Source organism: Scatophagus argus, chromosome 18 (genome assembly GCF_020382885.2).
Source record: "Scatophagus argus isolate fScaArg1 chromosome 18, fScaArg1.pri, whole genome shotgun sequence".
In the NCBI taxonomy this organism is placed as follows: Eukaryota; Metazoa; Chordata; class Actinopteri; family Scatophagidae; genus Scatophagus; species Scatophagus argus.
This window is the reverse complement of record NC_058510.1, coordinates 13,137,885-13,159,957: the sequence shown is the minus strand read 5'-3', so window position 1 is coordinate 13,159,957 and position 22,073 is coordinate 13,137,885. Positions and strand designations below refer to the sequence as shown.

General features: G+C 38.8%; 3 protein-coding genes across 3 annotated transcripts; 1 reads left to right on the top strand and 2 right to left on the bottom strand.

Moving 5' to 3' along the window:
• Nucleotides 1-291: 291 nt before the first annotated feature.
• On the bottom strand, nt 292-15,258 carry LOC124049348 (E3 ubiquitin-protein ligase RNF31-like). Its single transcript, XM_046370869.1, has 24 exons — nt 15,072-15,258; nt 13,540-13,745; nt 12,594-12,740; nt 12,229-12,384; nt 12,086-12,142; nt 11,687-11,816; nt 11,333-11,494; nt 11,059-11,209; nt 10,471-10,622; nt 10,140-10,279; nt 9,748-9,990; nt 8,694-9,032; nt 7,149-7,334; nt 6,742-6,948; nt 6,475-6,648; nt 5,423-5,521; nt 4,610-4,699; nt 4,356-4,470; nt 3,610-3,722; nt 3,405-3,518; nt 2,976-3,024; nt 2,515-2,611; nt 1,054-1,219; nt 292-858 (listed from the first exon to the last, which is right to left on the bottom strand). Exons 2-24 carry the CDS (start codon nt 13,741-13,743, stop codon nt 811-813), a joined length of 3,339 nt encoding a protein of 1,112 aa, XP_046226825.1. The 5' UTR covers nt 13,744-13,745; nt 15,072-15,258; the 3' UTR covers nt 292-810.
• A 1,190-nt stretch (nt 15,259-16,448) lies between these two features.
• psme2 (proteasome activator subunit 2) lies at nt 16,449-19,525 on the top strand. Its single transcript, XM_046371967.1, has 11 exons — nt 16,449-16,637; nt 16,907-16,939; nt 17,051-17,113; nt 17,199-17,285; nt 17,854-17,902; nt 17,985-18,082; nt 18,221-18,289; nt 18,381-18,448; nt 18,709-18,763; nt 19,082-19,168; nt 19,244-19,525. The coding sequence occupies exons 1-11, from the start codon at nt 16,590-16,592 to the stop codon at nt 19,322-19,324; spliced, it is 738 nt and encodes a 245-aa protein (XP_046227923.1). The 5' UTR covers nt 16,449-16,589; the 3' UTR covers nt 19,325-19,525.
• A 3-nt stretch (nt 19,526-19,528) lies between these two features.
• On the bottom strand, nt 19,529-21,063 carry lsm5 (LSM5 homolog, U6 small nuclear RNA and mRNA degradation associated). Its single transcript, XM_046371969.1, has 5 exons — nt 20,947-21,063; nt 20,259-20,354; nt 20,112-20,139; nt 19,947-20,019; nt 19,529-19,802 (listed from the first exon to the last, which is right to left on the bottom strand). The coding sequence occupies exons 1-5, from the start codon at nt 20,990-20,992 to the stop codon at nt 19,770-19,772; spliced, it is 276 nt and encodes a 91-aa protein (XP_046227925.1). The 5' UTR covers nt 20,993-21,063; the 3' UTR covers nt 19,529-19,769.
• Between the last annotated feature and the right edge of the window lie 1,010 nt (nt 21,064-22,073).

Below are 22,073 nucleotides of genomic sequence, written 5' to 3'. Positions count from 1 at the left end.
ATTTTAAAGGTCTGATAAAATTAAACTAAATTCAAATGATAAATTTATTCATCAAAGCTCCAGTATTTCAGGGCTAGTTTTGACAATATTTTCACAATATTTTATATATAAAATTCTATTTGGGAAAGAAAATAACAATAACTGTTAAATAAATATAAAGGGGTACATATAACTTTAAACTGTTGAACCATAAAGCAGTAGAAAATGGAAGAACAAGTACCTCACAACTCATAATTACAATAAAATAATGTGAAATTAAATGATTAAGAGGGTAAATGACAGGTCAATTTGTGGGATCATAGTGCTGTCTCATTTATTATTTATGTCTAAAATACATCAATAAATGTACATTTCAAAATAATCACATTTATTTTTCGCGTTCGATTCATCCATCATACCTGAATCACAGCATCCTGACAGCAGAAAATCTATACAGTCTTTGATAAAATATTAACCTTTTTACCCTCCAGAGAGCGAATCTAAATTAAATTCCTCAGTATTTACTTAGAAAATGTTGCCCTGAATTGCTACATTATTCTGAGATAGCGCTTTTTCACCAAACATTTCCTTAGAAGTGCAAAAGATAAATTCTAAAACTATCTGAACAAGACCCAACTCTTAACCATAACCAAGTTTTTAAAAGGTTTATAAGACAAAATAAGATACACTGTAGCTCCAACATTTGCAAAACTGAGACGCATGTTGACCTGTTTAACAGACTGATTCCTTCATAATCAGTTATTTTGTGAGAACTACAGAAACAGTTACAACATGATGTGTGGATGCTGGTGATGTTCTGTTCAGGAACCTTCATTTGTTTCGAGGAACTTTTTCACCAAGAGGGACCTCCATCAGTTTCTGTGAGGAGAAAAACACAGATGTCACCATCACACTGTTTTTGATCAGTGCCTTGTTAAACAGCATGCTGATGATGCGGTCCCTCTAGCCAGTCTGGTTAGTCAAACCAGTGATATGCCACTGGTCTCTTTCTAGTCTTGTTTATCTCTGGGGTTTGGGCTAATCCATCTAGGCAGTAGGCAGACGTTTTCTCACCTTGAGCAGTCGAGCATGGTAAGCGTTATCTTCCTCGTTCTCTCCTCTCTGAACGTCCACCTGGTACCTCTCACAGGCCCGAGTCAGCTCGTGGGCATCGTAGAGCATAGCGGGGTCCAGAGAGTGAGCGTTTATCAGGCTCACCAGGTACTCCCTGTAGTGCTTCCTGCAGGTGCACAGCCAGAAAAGTAGTTTCACCTCACAGTGAGGGGAGACTTTCACACAGTTGGCTGTTTTTGTGAGCTTTAAGACTGAAGTAATTGATTTTTTTTTTTAACTTGATATGCTGACAGCTGCTTATTTAGCAGTTACTGAGCAACATTGTCACAGACCTGGAACCATGTTTGTCATTTGGAGGCGAAGATTTACTCTTTTTGTTGGCTCTGTTTTCAGTCTCACTAACACCTGAAGTAAGTTTCTACTTCTTTAGCTGCTAGATGCTCCACTATGTTCACTAGCTATGCTCTAACTAGCTAGCGCTGTTTGGTCCTGAGCAGGTTTTATACAGTTTGTTGCTTGTTTAAATTTTAGACTGACTTATAAATACGTTAGGATTATCAATAAGTCTTCAGAGATGTATCTGAGCCCACTGTAGCAAGCACGGTATAGTGGAGATGAGCTGTACATTATGTTTAATTTTGGAAGACAAAAATTATTTTAGTCTGCCTCTTAAACAAGCACTCTTCCCTTCAAACTAAACTTTGTTTCCTGTAAAAGAACAAGGAAAAAACTTTTTCAGTCTGACAGCAGACCTCTCAGAAGCAGGTCAGCAGCCAAGAGGAACAGTGTGAGAGAGAGGCGTGTTCCTTCCTTTTCTGCCACAAACACATCTAACAAGATAGTGTGGATTTTGCAGCCTTTAAAATCATTTTCACTGAGATTTAAAATGTTGAGTAAGTTAGCTCAGATTTCAGTTACTGTTTAAATGCACACATCACAACTTGAATAAATCCTAATATTTTACCTACAAATTTTTAACTTCAAATTCAATCATTGTCACTTTCGAAAATCTTCTTTTTTATATAAATGCCTACAATTCTTTTGTATGTATTTACAGACTGTTAAATGTGTGTGTGCACGGATCGTTTGACACTCACAGAGCAGGCTACATTAGCTTGTGGTGTGTTGAGCTATTTTTCTCTGGTGGAAAACTGAGACATCTGGGCTGTTTATGAATTTGTGTGTCATTTCAAAGTGGAAAAGATGTCTTTCTAAACAGACGTCACCAATAACACATAACATTCACCAACTATAGACTCTGTACAGTAGTCTATAAATGTATATGGTTTAAATGAGCTACTGCCAGTGTTGTTGTGCATCCCAGTGACTCATCCTCAGAAGTGAGTATAAATGGATGTCAGAATGACGGAGAATTTCTCTGTCGAGGTGGCTGATAGAGCAATAATCAAAAAACAGTTGCTGTCTCATGCTGCGTGTCATCAGACACAGTCAGACACTCACTCGCAAAGTCCAGCTTGTCCCGGCTGTGTTTGGATGCCACACGGTGAGTCGATCTGCTGACCTTCTTCATCTTTCTGCTCCATCACACAGCAAGCGTCTGTGTTAACACAGGAGGAAGCAAAGTCAGTGCTGAAGCTAATAGATTCCTTTTTCTGCATCAGTAAATGTACTAAAAATAGTAAATGATAAACTGAAAAAAGGGCTTTTCAGAGGAGGAAAGACACAAAGAGAAAAATCTACTTTCTATCTATCTATCTATCTATCTATCTATCTATCTATCTATCTATCTATCTACATACCTATCTATCTGTCTACTAGGTCACATATAATTCCAGGATGTGTTTGAACAAAGGGGAACTATTTATTAGGCATCTTTTGTTTCTTTACACCATGAACATAAATAAAGAAGTTAGCATTGAAGGAAACAAATATTTTTGGCTGATGATTAAAAGTTGTGTTACCAGTTTGAGTTCCAGTAGAAGGATCTGTGTTGAACTCTGCACCGTTCCTCTGAGGGGACAAACAGAAACATTCAGAAATATCCCATTGGTTCACCTTCCTACAATTTAAATTAGTCAAGAGACTCCTGCCAGTCTGGATGCCATGGTAAGATGTGGTTGATGTTGCAGAGAAACACATGCACTATCTGCTTCCTGACTGGAGCTGTGATGAACTAGATAAGCTTTATATCTGATATTCTTCAAGGCGAAGATGAAGGAGGAAGTAGAGGTTTTACCACATCAGTTAGGACACACAAACAACTTTGTATTCGTTCTTAACTTCATTTTAGTGGCATTTATCTTAATATCAGTTTTGCCCTCGAGCTGAACTGGCGGTCCAGCTAATCCAACTACAGCAATATTCGGAATGAAAACGGGCAGTATCTGTACCTGCAGCAGTGCCTGCAGTCTCGGTGGCTCCCAGTCTCTGAGATAGAAGAGACAGTCACGGGGGTGATGAGCATGTAAACCAGTGTAATTGCAATGGGCCGTCTTACATCCCGTCTGCCAGCAACAAGAAGAAGAAAAAAAAGTGACAGAAAGTCAGTAACATAAAAAAAAACCTCAAACTGCTCAAACTGTAGCTTGATCTCACCTTGTGGTACGGGTTGTTGCAGCCGCTGCAGAACTGGTACCTGCACTGAGAGCAGGTGAAGTGCATGCAGCCTCCTTTCGTCAGAGCGTACTGGAACCTGCAGTGAGGACATGCTGCAAGAGGACAACACACACACTGGAAAATCTATTCATTTAGAACATTTAAAAGTAGTAATCAATAGTAGTAATTATGTAGAATGCCCCTTGTGAGTGATAAATAATCAGGAGAACGACTCAAGATTAATTTGGGGGACTCTTTTCTGGACCAATCGATCAATTGTAAAACTGTCCACCACCACTGCCCAACTTACTGAAGCCCAAAGTAATGTCATCAAATTGCATGTTTTGTCCCATTAACAGCCCAAAGATATTCAGTTTACCACACGCAGGACAGAGAAAAGCTGCTGTTTACAAGGTTGAATTGAAGAAAGTTTGACTTTAACGATTAATCAATTATCAAAATAGATTTTTATCAATCAACTAATTCAAGGTAACTGCTTCTGCATTACTTACTCTTAACATACTGTAACCTACAACAGTGCATCATATTTTAGGTTAAGGACAACCCTTTAGTCATAAGTAAGTGAGTCAACTCACAACGAAAATAATACAAGGACAAGAATAATCACTGTGGTGCGTGAGGCTGACTGAACAACAACAAGCAAGAGTAAACAAAGGTGGAGCAAAGTGGAGTGATGACGTAAATGAAATGAAACTTGTGACTGCAGATAAAGAATGTGGCCTCACTGATGCCATTGTCTCTCAGGTAGCCGGCTAGGCCCTGCCTCTGGTACTCTGGATCATTGTCCCTCTTCCACTGCTGGAACTGCTCACAGGACAGATCCTGGTGCTGAGGCTCCCACTGACACCAGAGAGGGAGTTAAAGAGTGAGCACAATTAGTTCACTGAACGGCAGCCAGTGTTTCAAGGCTGAACTCCCGAAGTGTGCCAGGCTTTTCATTAATCTTATCAGAAGTTAAGAGATGTTGGACAGTACTCACAGGTTTCTTACACTGAGCACAAAAACTCTTGCGGCAAGAAGGGCAGGTGACCTTCAGCTGGTCTCCATCGTTGATAAAACCGGAGGTGCACTAAGGAAAATGTGTCCGTTATTTGCATTTCGTCCTTTTTACTTCATGTAAACATACATCATTTCTAGTCTCTCGTTGATTTAAGTTTGGTATTTAATTGATCTTGTAATTCCCACCCTGGATTTTTTTTCCTCCTTGTGTTTTAAAGGGTTTGATGTTCATACAGTGTTGACTCTGTGATTATGTTCATTCTGTCTTTTAGATCAGTAAAAGGAGGTGAAATGTCAGTAGTACACAAATAATAATAGTAGGTTTAATTTCAAAAGAGAACTTTAGTAAAACACAGGCAAAATAGAAGAAGGGCTTCAGTTAGACACAGTCTTTATATATATATATTTATATATATTTATATTTTATATTTAAGAGAAATTCTGAAGAACTAAGTCAATAACAGCAGGAGGCAAGAGAGCCTGCACTGCAACTAATCTTGAAGCAGTGCAAAAATGGATTAATTCTAAATCTAAAATCTAAATCTAAACTGAGTACCACAGAGAGCAGTCTCCAACACTATCACTGTCAACCAACAGAAACTCACTCGATCGACAGAAAATGGAGCAGCAGCTATTTTATTAATAATTTCAGTCATTTTTTGAAGTGTAACTTTACTGTGTTTTTCTGTTTTATATCATTGTGAAAACATATGCAAACTGCAGGTGGAGGAGGAAATCAGAGTGTGAGAGCTGATGAAGCAGCAGGGTAGAACAAGTGGACTGAACAACTCACATGGTAACACCACAGGAATTTTGGGTCTTTCATCAGCGCGTGCTCAGTCAGCTTTTTATGAAACAGCTCGTACACGTCCACGTCCAGGCAGTCACGCAGCTGGAAAAACAAAGCACAAAAAGATAACAATTCAGCACATTATTCTTATCATTACAACTTTAATCTGTTGCAGTTCTGTGTTTTTATATTAGTTCCCTGTAGTTTATGTTGTTGTTGTTTTTTTTAAGAGTAATTTGGTTTATGAGGACTGGCACACTCGATAATCAATCCCCCGTTTAAAGTGATAATTTAGACAGTTTAAAAATGTAAGAGGAGCTTTAAAGCATGTACTTGTGCAAGAAACTAAAATGAGCAGAAGCTCAATATGATGTTTATGCCAAGTAAAAATATAAGAAAACTACAATGCTTTTAGACACAATCTTTTACTCAGATTTTTAGTCATTTAGAAGCTGATCAAAAAGCTGATTTAAAAGCTCATTTTATCATTTAGGGCTGGTGTACATAAATAGATACATGAATTCTCCTTTGTTTCCTTCACTGTTTAAGAACTAGCTGAACCCAACTTTACTTCATTGTCTGAATTACAAGAAATAAAGCACTTAAGCAAACAAAAAGTTAAACTCATGAGCAATAAACACAGCATCGCTCTATTCAATACACTCTGCAGCAGACTCTGCTGTCACAACCTGAGTTGTTCCGGAGGGACCAGAAGCTTTAGGGAGGCTAATGTTAGCACATGTTAGCAAACCTTCAGTAGATTCTGTCTTTTTTGTTTTGTTTTGTTTTGTTTTGGTTTTTTTTACTGGTGCTACTGTAGACTTTTCATTATGATGAAAAGGTGGAAAACTATCTGATATATTTCATGTATATACCGTGTGTATGTATCAACTTACAAAATAAAAAGAAGAATTAAAAAAATGAAAAAGACTAACTTGACACGTGAATATTGAAAGAAATGAAGATAATTAACCCTCATTTAAAGCTAAACCTTAAGAGGGACTGTTTCAAAACTTCAATTAAAGCAGCCAATTGGTTTCTCTCTCTGTGTGTACCTGTATGTCCAGCGTGGAAAAGTAGCTGTCCAGTTGTTCTTGGTCGTTGATGTCTGGCTCGCCGCACACAGGACACACCATGTCTCTGATGTGTTTGTCTCTCACTGCGATGGTGAAGTGCAGCCTGAAGCACTCGTGGCACACAGAGCACTGACAGGAAGTCAGAGACTGCATCTGAAACACGCAGAGGAGAAGAAGAAGAACTTATAAAATAATTTTTACGATTTACACTGTAAGTGTGTGTATGTTGGTGAACCCCTGACCCACCTTGCTGCGAGGGAAGATGGAAAAACAGCAGGGGCACTCGTTGTTGAGGACACGCCGGATGAAATCTCTGTCGTGCGACTCTTTCACAGCTTGCACTACGTCCTCCAGAGAGTAGGTGACGTCTGGTTCTTGGAGCAACGAGAGGACCAGCTCGCAGCGCCCCCAGCTGGGCAGGTCATACAGCGCCAACAGACGTCTGCACATCCTCTGCAGAGAGCACACAAGGACAACATGGAGCTTACGTAACAGCAAAGGTCTGCAAAAAAAAAAAAAAACGTTGTGTGGAAAACAAAACACCATAACCCAAGTAAACACAGGCAGGTTTCTTTAATTGCATGCAAACATGTTATTCCCACATCACCACAGGTTTGCTATAAGCCCTCAGGTGATGTGCCGTGCAGTCTAACCGGCTTGTCCGGGTTGCTGGCATCAATCGGCGGCTCAGGCTGCTCGGTCCAGATGCGTTTATGGAAGGGCTCCAGGAGAGGGCGCTGCAGCAGGGACAAAGCCTCCTTCACCTCTCCTCCACTGAGCCGCAGGGCCTCCTCACACTGAGATACATCTCTAAAGCCAAGAGAGTGCAGCTCCCTCATCTGCACAGAGACACACACACACACACACACACACACACACAGCAGGGAGGAAAATCACAGCTCCATGTTTACTGCAAAAATGGAATATACAGTATAAAGCTCTGTGTGTTCATACTGATCAGTTCTACAGATCACTATAGACAAACGCCGGTAAATAATGTGTGTACTGATCTTATACACAGCTAACCTTAATAAACCTTACACTGCGCACCAAACATACAAGACAGTATCCAAAACTTTTGCAGGCATACTGACGTGAGCAGGCTGAATTTGAGGCGACCGTATTCGTAAGACATTTGCTGCTCCGTTTCCTATACAGAACATGACTTTCCAGGAGAAGTTTCCTTTGTGTTCTCAGAGCAGTCAGACTGGGGACAAAAGGGTTGGAAAACACTCCTACATATCCCTCCCAGCACACCACAGACTCTCTTTGATTTGAGTTCTCTTTCAAGGTCAGAAAGTCAGGAGACACTCGACAGACATCCTGTTTGTCACATATTCATTTCATCTGTTGGAAACTGCTCATCAACCTCACTTGAGACTCTGCTCTCCCTTCTGTGCTTCTACCACATAATAATATCACATATAACTAATAATAAATAAGAGGATACTGATTTTAGTTGGGCATGCTGTAATGTGCTTGTATCCCCGTAAACTATTCTTGGAAAAGTTTGGGAAGAATACATAAGTAAATGAAAATAAAGTAAAAAAAAAGAAACACATCATGTCTGTCAGAATTTTTCGAGGACTGACCAAACTGCTCATATGTTTCAGGCTGTTCCCAACTAAACAAGACATGCAAAGACTCTGGGAAACTGGAGAGACATTTTTCAGTATTTTAACAAACAAACAATCAACCAAAAACAGCTGCAAATTTTTTTGTTTTATATCATAAACTGAATATCTTTCACAGTTTTACGACTAGTGGTCAAACAAAACAAGACTATCAAGCTCTTACTTTGGGCTTGTGGAAATTTTTGCAAGGATTATTCCCTTATTTTCCAACACCGTTAGTTTTAACGGTTAATCAAGAAAATAACCATCAAACTATTTAATAAAAAAAAGAATCATTTGTAAAAATGCCCGCGTATGGCTGTGATTCACTAACATTTAATGTGTGAATCTCTTTTATTAAATGAAAAAAAAAGACTTCTGTAGAAAAATGTACTAATATTTCTCAATGTTCAAAAAGAAAAAAGTTATTTTTCTGTTCTGTCTTTGTGAATCTAATGCAGTTAAAACAAAGATGGATGATGCTGATAGCACAAATTACAGCAAGAAACTCCTTCTCCACTGTCAAGAATATACACTTCTGAATAAGTTGTGTTTAAGTATTCGCTGTTCATTCATTTCAATTACCTTGAGCTGTCTGTCTCTCAGCAGCTGTCTCACTGCTCTGTCTGTGTCTCCTTCTGCTGCCAACCAGGCCAGCTTGGCCTCAGCTCTGGACAGCTTCACACCTTCACCTGTGACATTAGGATCGCTCCGCTCCAGCACCTCTCCATCTCCCTCTACCACAGGTTGTATCCCAGAATCTCCGGCTTTGTAGTTTAGCTGAACAGACGCCGCCATGGCGCAGATTTCATCCAGCAAGTGAGGCAGTTCTGACTTCAGCCAATCACAGGGTTTAGTGTTGCTGCCGCTGCACAAGCTGGCGGCGTACACCTCCTCGGGACTGATGCCACACTTTTCTGCTTCCTACGAAGAAGAAGAAGATTGAATCTTTCGTTTACTGCGATGTTGTTTGAGTTATTTTTAAAGCAAAAATGCCAAACATTCTCCAATTTAAGCTTTTCAGTTGTGAGGATTTGGTGCATTTTTTTGTCTTATTTGATGGTAAACTGAGTATTTTTGGTTTTAAGACTGTTGGTCAGACAAAGTAAAACATATGGAGACTTTGGGGAATTTGGATGGAATTTCTACCTTTTTTCTTACATTTTATTGACCAGAAATCAAGACAAAAAACAGATTAATCGATGATGCAAATAATTGTTAGCTGGTTTGCAGGTCAAGCTGGTGCTTAAATTAAATGACTTCACTCAGCAGATAACTTGAGCGACTTCTTGAACTGCAACTTATTTTATTTTCATAACCAACAATTTCTTAGTCTTCCAGTTATTTCACAAGTAATCAGTTAATTTTTTAGTTTATATAATGTCAAAAATCTGTCAAAAATAATTATTATGTCCGAGTCAAAAGCGACATCTTTCAATTTCCTTTACTTTCCAACCAACAGTCCAAAGCTCATTGCTTCATTTGACTTCGCTGTTCTTCTTTGGACTGCAAACAGCTTAGTAACAGATGCATGCTCCACCCTCACCGCATCTGATTTGTCTTTATTTTAATGCTAATTTCTTTGAAAAAACAACCACCATGTGTCATGGATTGGTAAGATTTCTGAGTGTTGACCTACTCTGATCTGGTGGATGAGACTGAGGCCGTCTTCCATCATCATCTTCTGTCTTTTCAGCTCAAGATTGACTCTGGGCATCGGCTGGGGCCTCACACCCGGCTGGGGTTGATCTTTAGTGTTGGGTGGAATCTGCTGGAGGGACTGGGCCAGAGAAACTCCAGTAGAGTCTTTACATGACAGGTTGCACATCTCACACGCTGGACCGGGCTTAGTGTTTACATAGGTGCAGAACTGGCACATCCACTGTGAAAAAGAGAAAGAATGAGGGGAAAAAAGGCAAATGATACATGTTAATTCATCAAGACTAGACATAAGTATGGATGAAATGTCTTCAAACAACATACAAAAGTTTTGTTAAAAAATTAAGCTTCATCAGCAGCAGTGAGACAGACCTGTGTTCTGTTGTCAGGCACAGATCCTGGGCTGGGCGCTGGTGCGACAGGTGGGCGAGTGGCCAGACGAGGGCGCTCACACACCTCACAGAGGACGCTGCTGCCTTGATTCACAACTGTGCAGCTCTTGCACTGCCACTCTGGGGATAAAGCAAAGACATTCAAGCCACTGCACTGCTTTTTTCTCACTGATGTCAAAACCAGGATTTTTCATTATACCTTCTACACTACAATACCAGTACACCATAATTATTCCACCACTTGATTCGTTTTGTAACAAAGATGCAAAAGAAAAGAAGTTTATTATCATTTACATATGCCCTAGTCTCACCTGTCTTGGGAGATGTGGGGGCTGGCATTGGGCTTTCCTGAACAGTGGATGCAGCTGTAGCAAGTCGAGGGCGTTCGCAGGTTGAGCAGAGGACGGCTCGCATCTCGTTCACTGTAGTGCAATGAGCACACTCCCAAGGGGACAGAGATGGACTGGGAGACAACAGAAAAGCTATGACATTACATTAATGACATAGCCCTTCTCCTTTCTTTAACGATACTCTTGCTCAAGGTGATCATCCATTTATGCAGGGTGGTCTATTGTAAATGGGACAATAGAAACAATGGCTAAAATCCAAGAGTTACACAAACATAAAACTAACAAAACTGCAAATAAAGGATGAAACCGACAGACAGAAAAAGCATGGCAAACCAGCATTAATTAAATTGTGAAACAACATGTGATAAAACCCAAGTTAACCACAAAATCTACTGCCTTATCACTCAGATCCAACCACTGCAGATGTAAAGTCTGCAAAAGAAATCTCACCAAACAATAAAAACCGATAAATGTCCATTAGACCACACTGCTGCCAAATGAAGAAGTGAACCTGACAGTGAATTGACTTTAAGTTCCCGTTCTGCTCACCTGGACATTTTAGCTGGTGTAATATTAGTCCTCTTATGTCCTTTACGGTCCGGGTGAGAGTGGAAAAGCTTGTCACAGTTCAGACATAACCTCTGGACACATGTGGAGCACTGAGTATGTACAGAAGAAATCCCACAGATGCTGCAGGTGTCTACAGACAGACAGACAGACACACACACACACACAGTTAAAAGCAAAAAAACGAATCCTTGTAGCTTTTTGCTGTTGTTCCCTGATGAAGTCCTGTTTTAAGGCCTGTTGTGATCTGACATACCCTGTTTGGCTTTCTGTGTTTCATATCTCTTGTGACTGGCTCTGGAAGGGTGGCGGTGAAAGAGGTCATCGCATGCGTCACAGAAAGTTTGACTGTCACAAGATGGGCAAACCAGAGCTGAAGGACCACCACACAAATTACAAACACTGGCTGCAGGAGAGCCTGGACATACGGACAGAGAGAGTATTTGAATTTAGGCTTCTAGGTGCGTGTGCTTCAGTACTTCTGGTATAAACTCCAACCTAATAATACTGTAAATAAAACAGATTTATCAAAAAAGGAGTAATTGTCCTGTTCATATCGCACACCGACAAAGAAGAGACCAAAGCCAACTGAGGTGTGGGGGCAGCTCACCTGTCGGAGATTTCAGGCCTTGTCCTGCAGGGACCTGAGTGGGTTTAGGTGGAGGAGAATGAACCTGGACTTTGGCTACCTGCTGCTCTTCTCCAGGCAAGATAACGTCAGGATCATTCGTCTGCTTCTCCTGAAGAAAACAGCATCGCAGTCAACACTTTTCACACTTGAAACACGCAGCAGACAGAGAATGCAAACAGATGATCGGAGTGCATCAATGCTGAAACACTTAAGACTATTTCAGGGTTCATACAGCTTTTAAAGAGTCAAATTCAAGCATCCATCCATCCATCCATCCATCCATTTTCTATACCGCTTATCCGTCAGGATCGCGGGTCAAATTCAAGCAGCTGATATCAACTTTAGTCTGATGATGCATTTGAAGATGTTTCTACAGACCTGCTGGTTAATAAATGGGATGATATCTTTGAAGTATTCTGGGTGAGGATGGGTGTCCTAAACAGAAATTAGAAATGGAATACAGTGAATTCCTTCCTCAAAGTGCAGCTGAACACCAACACTGCTTAAAAACAAATACGAACCTTGATGAGCATGTCCACCTCTGTGCGTAAGGTCATGACCTCCAGCGTCACCGCAGCAACCTTTTCTTTGTCTGGTTCAGCGACTTCATCAGGGAAACTGAGGCCATCTATCTGCTGATTTGTGTAACCGTACAGATAGAGGACCCTCCGGCCTCCCTGTGGAGGAAACAACAACTCTAATGATTGCTCCTGACTGTTCAAGAACACGGATGACCTTCAGACTTTCTCTTATCAATGAATGATTCAAAGTTAATCATTGCATATGTAAATATGCAAAACAAAAGGACTCAATTCAAGTCTTGGCTGTCTATCAAATGGAAAATCAAGTTAAATTATCAGTGACAGAATGATGATCAAATTTTCACCTTGACAGCATCCACTGTTGCCCTGAAGACGGGGTTGTTGTGCTTGACACTCCTCCAGTATCTGGGCCTGACGGGACTGGTCAGGTTACAGCCATATTTCTCCAGGATACTCAAGGCCTTGATTAGTCTACTCAAAGACTCAAGAACCTGAAGGAGAGGTGAAATTAATGTGAGCAGTTTTTAATGACACTGGGATCACTACACCTACATACTGAATAGCAAAAATCTGCCTCAATATTAAAGTTCCACTAATGAGTCAGCTTCTATAATTTAAGAGACAATAGGAACTTTTATTTATGTTTCCAAAACACATATTTATCATATTTTTTGTGCTGTATATATTCTTAGATTTCATCCATTTTCATTTATGTAAAAGCCGTTCTTATAGTGCATGTTTGTTGACAAATCCATTCCTGGAAAGCATTTTTTAACATTTTTTTAATGTATTATTCTCTAAAAACTCTGAAAAATGTCTAAATGAAACAACACCCAAAAAAGTCATAAAGCCTAAAATTTATTATTCAACTGAGCTTTATTTCAGCTCACCAAAAAAAAAAAATAATAATAATAATAATAATAATAATATTTAAATTCTGTAAAACTAAAAAATATATTTTTTGAAATCCCACATTAGTAGGGCCTTGATTTATAGTATGTTTTAAAAATAGTTTGCATATTAACACTGACATGACTGAAACTCAGTGCAGCTGAGTGTGTGGGCATGTGTTTGTTTTTTGCAATTTCTCTGCCCCCTAGTGGTCAGATGTTACTGAGATCTTAAAGCCTTTATTTTGCTTATTTACTTCTACTTTATGCTTTATGTTTTGACACTTAAAGTTGGGGAAATAAAGCTTTTAGGTTACCCTTATGGCCGTGGTATATCAGAAAATATCTAGCAGAGCAGTAGCTCCACCAGTACGATGAGTCTAGACAAACAAAACTTTACCTCATCTCTGTTGCGGCCAGCCGTGTTCTCCCTCAACATGGCTTCCACTCCAAAGTGACGGTACTTCTCTGACAGGGGAAGAGGGATGCTGGCCATGGTCTGGACATCAGCCTTCACATCCTGGGCTGAACCTGAAAAGGAGAGGAGGGACTGGGATCTCCTCCTGACCTCGTCCATCTGGACAGAAGCAGGGCTGCCGCTCATTGCTGTCAGAGAGGGCAAAGTGACCATTTTAATTATCAATCACATTTTTCATAGATAAATAAACCTACTCTAAATTCACGTTGGCAGGAAGCTCCATTATCCCAAATCAAGAAGAAAATAAACTGCTGTGGTTGCAAGGTAGTGGCTTGCATGATCAAAACATTTGCAGCTCAAGAAAAGGAAGAAACTCATAATTTAACTTTAGCTCACACAGACAAATTGAAAAATTGCTTCTTTTTCTAAATCTAAGCTCAGCGTTTGCATTTCAGAGAAAATCTATCTGCAAAGTAAGTTCATTAACATTTAGCCTACAAAAAGTAAAAAACTAAATTATATATATATATATATGTATATATACAATACTTACATGATAATCTTGGCACCTAGTGCAGTGTATATTTGATCTAAATTTAAAAAGACACATAGCGTATCCAGTTTGCAGTTGGTGGAGAAGTCATTTAGAGCAGAATTTTTTTTTTTATATGAAGTAAATATATTCATTTCAGTGGAACTGTTCATTTATTTTAGGGAAGAACATGCATTTTGTTTTATCTGCTTTCAATATTAATTTACAGTTAATTAAAGTTTTCTGTACAGCACAGAAATCAAAATGCAAGTTTTGAACATATAAAATAACTAATATTTATAAGTTAAGACAAGATAATCATTTATCCTCGTGGAGGGACTTGATGTGAGATAAGAAAAGAGATAAAGGGATATTTAATTAATATTTAAGTAAAATTAGAGGAATTAGAAACATTTATCAGATGCAGCTATACGTTATAATACCTTAGACTATATAGGTGGATTGTGCACATATTTGTGCGGAACAAAGTAGTAATCACCAGTCAGTATCAGTCAAAATCAACAGAAGAAATGACAAACCAGGAAACTACGTAAGACTAAATGTTTTGATGTAAAAATAAGAACGGGCTAAGAGAGACACGTTTTAATGTAGAGGTCTACTGTTTATTTTGGGAATATGTTGTCAGCAAGTGATAGCATAACAGGGTTTCTTTGGGATCAAGTGTCCTAAACAACTTCACTTTTAATTCATCATACGACAACTTTGGGAAAGTCCGGGCTAATAACAGCTTCTCCCGGCTCCCAGCTTCTGAAGTAAACAACAGTCCAGCTGGATATGAAATCATAAGCACAAGCAGACAATACTATCAGTAATGTTACTTCACGATTAAATTTCGTATAACAGGAGTTAGAGGTGTTGGTTTAGAAGCATAACGCTAGCAAGCAAACGCAACTAAGAACAATTCTCGTGAGGTGAAATCGAAACTTAAAAGTTACTGAAATACAGCGTTACAATTACATACCCGCTAAATTAAGTTCGCCCTCACGAGTTTCGACAGTTATCCCGTCTTTCCCGCTTGTCGTTGGAAAATATCTATGCTGCCATTAGTAAAAAATAACGTCCTTTTGAACTATGTGGTTGGTATCTCAGACTGTACTGCACTCGGTGAAGCTAGCTTTGAATGCGGAACTCGACTTTGACGTGCTGAGTTCTACTTCCTGTCCGTTTGTTTCAAAATAAAAGCGGAATTGCCACCATTTAGCAGCAGTTTCCGACAGAATATTGAAAGAATAAAATATATTATTATGTGGTACTTAAACCCTTAATAGATTTTTTTTTTATTTTCATTTGAATAGTAAAAAGTAAGTTAAGTTGTCAGACAAATGTAGAAGAGGAAAAAGTATAATATGCAATATAAGTATATACAACAGCTTAACAGGGAGGCATTCAAGTACATCAACAATGCACTCAAACATAGCAATTTAATAACTGTACGTTGGTACTTTCCACTATTAGCTGCTGACACCTTGTATGTGTGCATGAGTGAGCAGTCCCACATAAATTTCCTTCTTGTAAACCATTTGTTTAATTTTGAAAAGAGGTACGAAGAGGTAAGCTATTGTGTACTTATTGAAGAGCAAAGAGTAGCGAAAAAAGTTAACAATCTATAATGAAAATAACCACAAACTGCAGTCCTATTCAAAGTAGTTCCGAACAAGCTCCCCCTCAACCAGCTACAACAGTAAAATCCAGCTTCTGCATTAATCTAATGATGTAATACATAATAGTAGAACAGTCACAGAGGACATTTTACTGTAGTGACGCCTTCTTCTTTTAATACTTTTGGTACATTTTTATATGACATGATATGATATGTTTAGACTACTTAAGTAACATTGTCAGTGTAGGACTTTTACATGTAAGGAAAGGCTTTCAAAATGTGGTTTAAGTAGGGCTATTGGACATATTTCACTGGTGGACTCAGGTTGTCTGAGGGTCAGTGGCAAAAAAAAGCAAAAAAAACCCAGAAAGGGCAGCAGCTCTATGTGGTGGGGCACCAGCACGCAAAAAGTCATGATGCCTTTATGATGGAACAGTTACAAATCCCAGTTAAGATAAAACATTGTTTCATTATGTACATAATCATTACACATCTTTAACAAAAACACACAGGGGACTACTAAGTATTTAACCATTAATGGAGGTCAACTAATTTTTAGCATGTTGGACAGAGTGGCATCACTTTTACTCCATTTTAAGGGCACCTATTAATACATTTCATCACATTTTGTCCACTGAAATGGACAAAATGTCCACTGAAGGCTGTCAGTAGGGTGAACCACCTACCCTCCAGAGGAGGGAGACAGTGGGAGGCGCATCACCCGACTTCAAATCGAAAGTAAACTGAATGAGGAAATAAAAAAAAACCCCACACTTGAGAGACATATTGTTCTCTGCTGCACCTGCACATTTCTGACTTCATTTGAAAACTTCAACGTATTTATTTAGCTCTAACTGCGAAAGTGTGCTCTGCTCAGCCATGTCAAAGACATCAGCTCTGAAGATAAGCCGCGCGAGTTCAGTTAAGGTGAGTTGAGCCGCTGAAACGTTCCGTTCAGCTGCAGCAGGCTACATGCGACAGCTACATGCTAAAAGACTTACAGAACAGCTCGTTTCATCGGGACACTTTATGAAATGGTCAACATAAATATGTTGGAAAACAGTCAGTTGTACATTTTAAAGAAACGGAAAGTCCCCTTCTGACAGGAAAGCGAAAGTAAATTCCAAAGGCTTCCAACGTGAGTCAGCAGCTTCAATGTAATCTTGATTTTCATTCACTTCATCCATTTTTCACAGGTGGAAAACTTCCGACAGTCCCTGTATCACGAGGTTTGTTTGGCCACACGCTTATTCTGCTGTTTTTTTCTTTATTTTATCATTTAATTCAAAATAAGCAGCTTCAAAACCGATCTTTACACGTTTTTCAAAAATGTTTTTCAGGCTGAGAATTTGTTCTCCAGCTACATCCCTCAGAAGATTGTCCAGCTGGATGCTCTCCTCAGGGTAAGCAGGTTCACAGCTTTATCTGTACAGCTCAGTAACCCTCAACCTGCAGCTAGTCTTTCTCATCCTGTCTGTGCATTTTCAGGATGACGCCCTCAGCATCACAGACATGAGCAAGCTCCAGGCTCCCCTGGACATCCCCATACCAGACCCTCCTTCTCCAGAGGACGAGGTGAGACCAGTGCCATCCACCTGTCTTATGCCCACATTCACATTGCACAGAAAAATCCCACAGCACACGCTAACACCTGGCTTTCACTCAGTCTCTTTCATCTCAACAGTTAAATAACTTAAAAATCCAGGGGGGGTGAGGTACTTCCCATGAGTTCATTTGGTTTTGGTTTCCTTACTACTTCATCTGCTTCCCAAATGCCTTTCTGACATCATCCAAAGAGCGCATGAACCAACTAGTCCAACCCACAATGGTCCAACAGATTCTGTTACTGCGCTGCATGTTGGTGCTGGCTGTTACCTACTTCTATAGATGCAGAAATTGTTCCCGTGATTGAGCTCAGTGCGAATGCTTTACAGTGATATTATATGATTAGTCTAATAAAAAGAAAGATTTCACACTGCCTGACAGAAATGCCAGGTCCATTGCCATGAGCCGTTTTATTAAGAGGGTGGAGTGTATTGCCCTACGGGTTGTGCTACACAAAATATGACAGCAGCAGTAAAATCCAGTTAATCAGGCCTGAGGTTTACTTTGCGCTTTTGACTGTCTAAAATTAATCTCACAGGAAATGGAGACGGATAAGAATGAAGATGATGAGAAGAAAAAGAAGAAAGGTAAAGTGCTTTTTTTGTGGCATCTGCACTAAATATATTTGATGGTTAAAAAAATGCCTTATTTCTCATCTTTGTACTTCAGCTCCAAAATGTGGCTTCATCAAGGGGAATGAGAAGATTATAATGCTTCTAGAAAGGGTTAAACCAGAGATTGTTGCTTTTAGAGAGACCATCATTACCGTAAGTGAATCTCTTGCATTGTAAATATGGATGATGAGCCAGTTTCTTCTCCAAGACATTGAATTAAGTTTATTTACAGAAAGTGATATAGTTTTGGTGTTTGACTTCATCCAGTTAAAGTCACTTCTGTTGCTGTAGGTCTCCTGTTGGATTCAGCACCTCATCCCAAAAATAGAAGATGGAAATGACTTTGGTGTTGCCATCCAGGTACGTTTCTGTACATCCTGTTCATGCATAATGACCGTTTGGTTGGATTATTTGAAGTCTTAATGAACTGCAACTTATTTTTCCACCACAGGAGAAAATCTTAGAGAGAATTGGTGCAGTGAAGACTAAAGTTGACAGTTTTCAGACCAACATCAACAAGTAGGTTGAATGTAAATGCTGCTTGTGTTAAGTGTGATGATGGGAAATTCTACCTGCAAACACGGGTAGGTTTTACATCGTTTCTCAGTTGTTTTTGGAGACAAACTATTAACAGCAATTTATTAGGAATGCAGGATTTTTTTTCAAAAATCAGAAAACCTTCAGTTTTTATGGTAGTTTTGGTTGATAAAAGAACACAGATTTATGGGTAGACATCCAGTGACTGTGACTTATAAAATCATTTCCTTTGTATTATCCAGGTACTTCTCAGAGAGGGGAGATGCTGTTGCAAAAGCTTCTAAAGAGACTCATGTGGTGAGTGTTCACAATTGCCATATCTTAAAGGATACATCTGGTGATTGTCCATATTTTTCTCCCTGTCCATGAAAAGATGAAGAGATTGTGGTCCTAAAACTATTAAAAACACATCACTGAGCTACACTGTGTGACGTGTTCTCTCACTATCATGAACATAGTTTACTTTGATACAGTCCCACATGAACCATCCTGGCGCACCAAATGTGGATTATTCTGCTGCTAGAAGTAGTCCCCAACAAATGCACTCTTCCCTGTAGTTTGATAAAGCATAAAAGCTTTGATAAAAACTTTTAACTCAGTGTTACCTACCTCCAGATGGACTACCGCTCACTTGTCCACGAGAAGGATGAGGCCATCTACTCTGAGATCAGAGTGATTGTTCTCGACATCCGCGGCTTTTACGTAAGTCACTATAAGTATTTATCACCATTCTATTACAGAGAAAATATGAGTTTTTTTAAAACCTTTGTACAACAGGCGGAGTTTTATGACATCATCAACAAGAATCTGGATAAGGTGACCAATCCGAAAGGAGAAGAGAAACCTTCCATGTACTGAAGATGGGACAGATTCTACAAATCCTCGTACTTTTTTCAGTCAGAACGCTTTTCAGTAATGCTGCATACACATCTGAATCAGTTGTCAATTCTGTTCTATTTTCCTCAAACATAAAAAACCCATCTGGATCTGACTTTTATCACTGCTGTTGTATGATAATTCAACTTTGGGTTAAAAAAATAAAAAACAAATACAAATAAAGAAAACTGTTTCATTGTCATTTATTTGGAATTTTTTGTCACATGTGACTCATGACACAGAAAAAAAATTAGCTTTTTTTTTTAAACAAAAACGTAATTGTGAATCTTATTACAAAAATATTTTCCCTCAAGATTGAGAGGGAATGATCCAATCACAGCAATAATGACATAATCAATAAGAAACACAACACAGGAAAAGGCTTGTATCCACAACACAAAACTGTATCAGTATTCAGTGATGGTACTCATACGTCAGGACCTTCACCACCAGGTATGAGCTGCAAAGAAGAAAACATGTTGATATCAGTTCTATTGTGAAGGTCTTCAACATCAATGACAGGTCGCGTGGAGGTGGAAGACACACAAGACATGAACCTATTAATTAAAAGCAAGTTTGCCAAATATGCAGACGGTTTACATACCATGGTGATGTTATTGCCATTGAGGAGAATCTGATCAAGTTTGGTTATCCTCCTACCCTCTGGAGTAATTTCACTGAAACACAGAAACAACAACGAGCTCATTCAACAACCGGGTAAAGCGGCTGGCTTAAAAAGGACTATACTTAATTCAAACACAACACTTACAATTCTGTCACATCTTCCAGGACCATATCTAAAAGACTGAGTTAAGGGCAAGATCTGGAACAAATTCAGGCTTCACATGACAAAATCATACAGTACATTAAACACGAGAAATTAGTTTGTTTTTGGTTTGTAACCTGGAAAGGATACTGACAAAGTCATCGAAACCCAGCAGCGTACCGACGATTTCTTTGTCGGTTTTCATGACAATGTGAATTCGTGAGCCAATACATTTATCCACAAGCTCTAAAAGATGGAAAACAAAGTGAAATTAGAAATGCTGTAATTTTGTTTTGCTGCTTTTTTGTATAACTTTCAGTTCCTTACTTTCCACCCCTCTGTTAGGCAAGCCCACCTGTACTAGATCTAAAACGACTATTTACTCTACATAAAACAAGCAACGTTTAGCATAAACAGCTTTTGCCAATGCAAAATAAAAACTGTTAATCTTCCGCTTTAGTATGAGGATTCGATGCCTCTTTGTCCATTGTGATTGAGACCGTTTTATATGTCTGGCTTTTGGAGCAACGTATTTCCCTCCTAATGTACCAATCTGTACAGAGACGTTTTTTTCAATGAGCTATATCCTACTTATGTAACAAAACAAAACTGTAAGTCTGTATGTTAAGACCATAGCACTGTTAGCAGCTCGTAATGAGGACCATCACGCGTATATACCTGAAAGCATGATGCTAACGTTACCTAGCTAACAAATCATCACCAGTATCTGAACTACCGTTTCAAATTCCAAACGCTGCACTGTGGCTTTTAATACAGTTTCACAATTAATTATCTAGTTACTAAAACAGTAACCAAACATTATTTGACATATACAAACCAAGTGGGAGCAACTGTGACGGATTTGTTGCTGGAGTCGCCGCCATGTTCAATCAAAGAACTCGACGCTCAGTCAGAGCCAATCGACTGAAGAATATCACTAGGCAGGCAAAAGCAATCGAACATGAATCATCAAGATCAGTTTGTATATTTTTAAATCTACGGGGAAACCACTTCCGCGTTAAGATAGTGAGGTTAACACAAACCGATGTAACAGAAGTTGAAAGGACACGAAGAAATTTATGTTATTTAGGCTCAATTCAATTCAAGTTCCACACGATGGGACTCTTTATTATGTCTATGGTTGTGATGGTCAACACATAACGTCATTCTTTTACTGTTAAAAAAGAGAAAAGAGTCAAAGACGAGATAATGCCTGACCAGATTTTCTGTAGTTTGCCCAGTCCAGCGGTGGAAAGACATTTCCAGTATTTTTTGTGTTTAATTACATTTCAGAACAGAATATAGCACTCATTTCAGAACATTATTTATTGTTACAGTGTACAAACGTTGAAATTAACTGCATCTTAATTAGGTACATAAGTGAAATTAGCTGTGATGATGAAATGATGACTAACTGGGGCCTTGTTGCTGCCTAATAATGTACCTTTGTTTGATGCATAAGTAAATTTTATGATAAATTACTTACGTATTTAATCATGAAATACTTTCACTTACTCTTTCTGAAAGTCCTCAAACAAAATCTTTTACTACCAGGCGATCATTATATTTCAACTATTTTAAATTTCACCTTTTAAATTTTGCATTTGGCAGTATTGCAGGAAAGCGGTTACTTTAGTCATGAGCAGAATCCAGTTAGTGTCAACACCAGAAATATATCAAGCATATTTATATATTTTCACAAAACTGTAACCATTTTTTGAGGTATGTTGTCAGTGTTGTTTCTGGGACATTTAAAAATCTAATAAAAAAATTAGCATTCTACAGTTACCGAGAATGTACACATGATGCTTTTTAAGGCTTAATGTTAAAATAAAACACAAAGGGATTTTGTATTTTCTGGATTATGCGGATTAAATTTACAGAAAAAGACAGATCACTAAATGAACGTTATGAGAAAAAAAAGTTGACATGATGTTTTCTAATGTGCAATTGCAAAATTTGTAC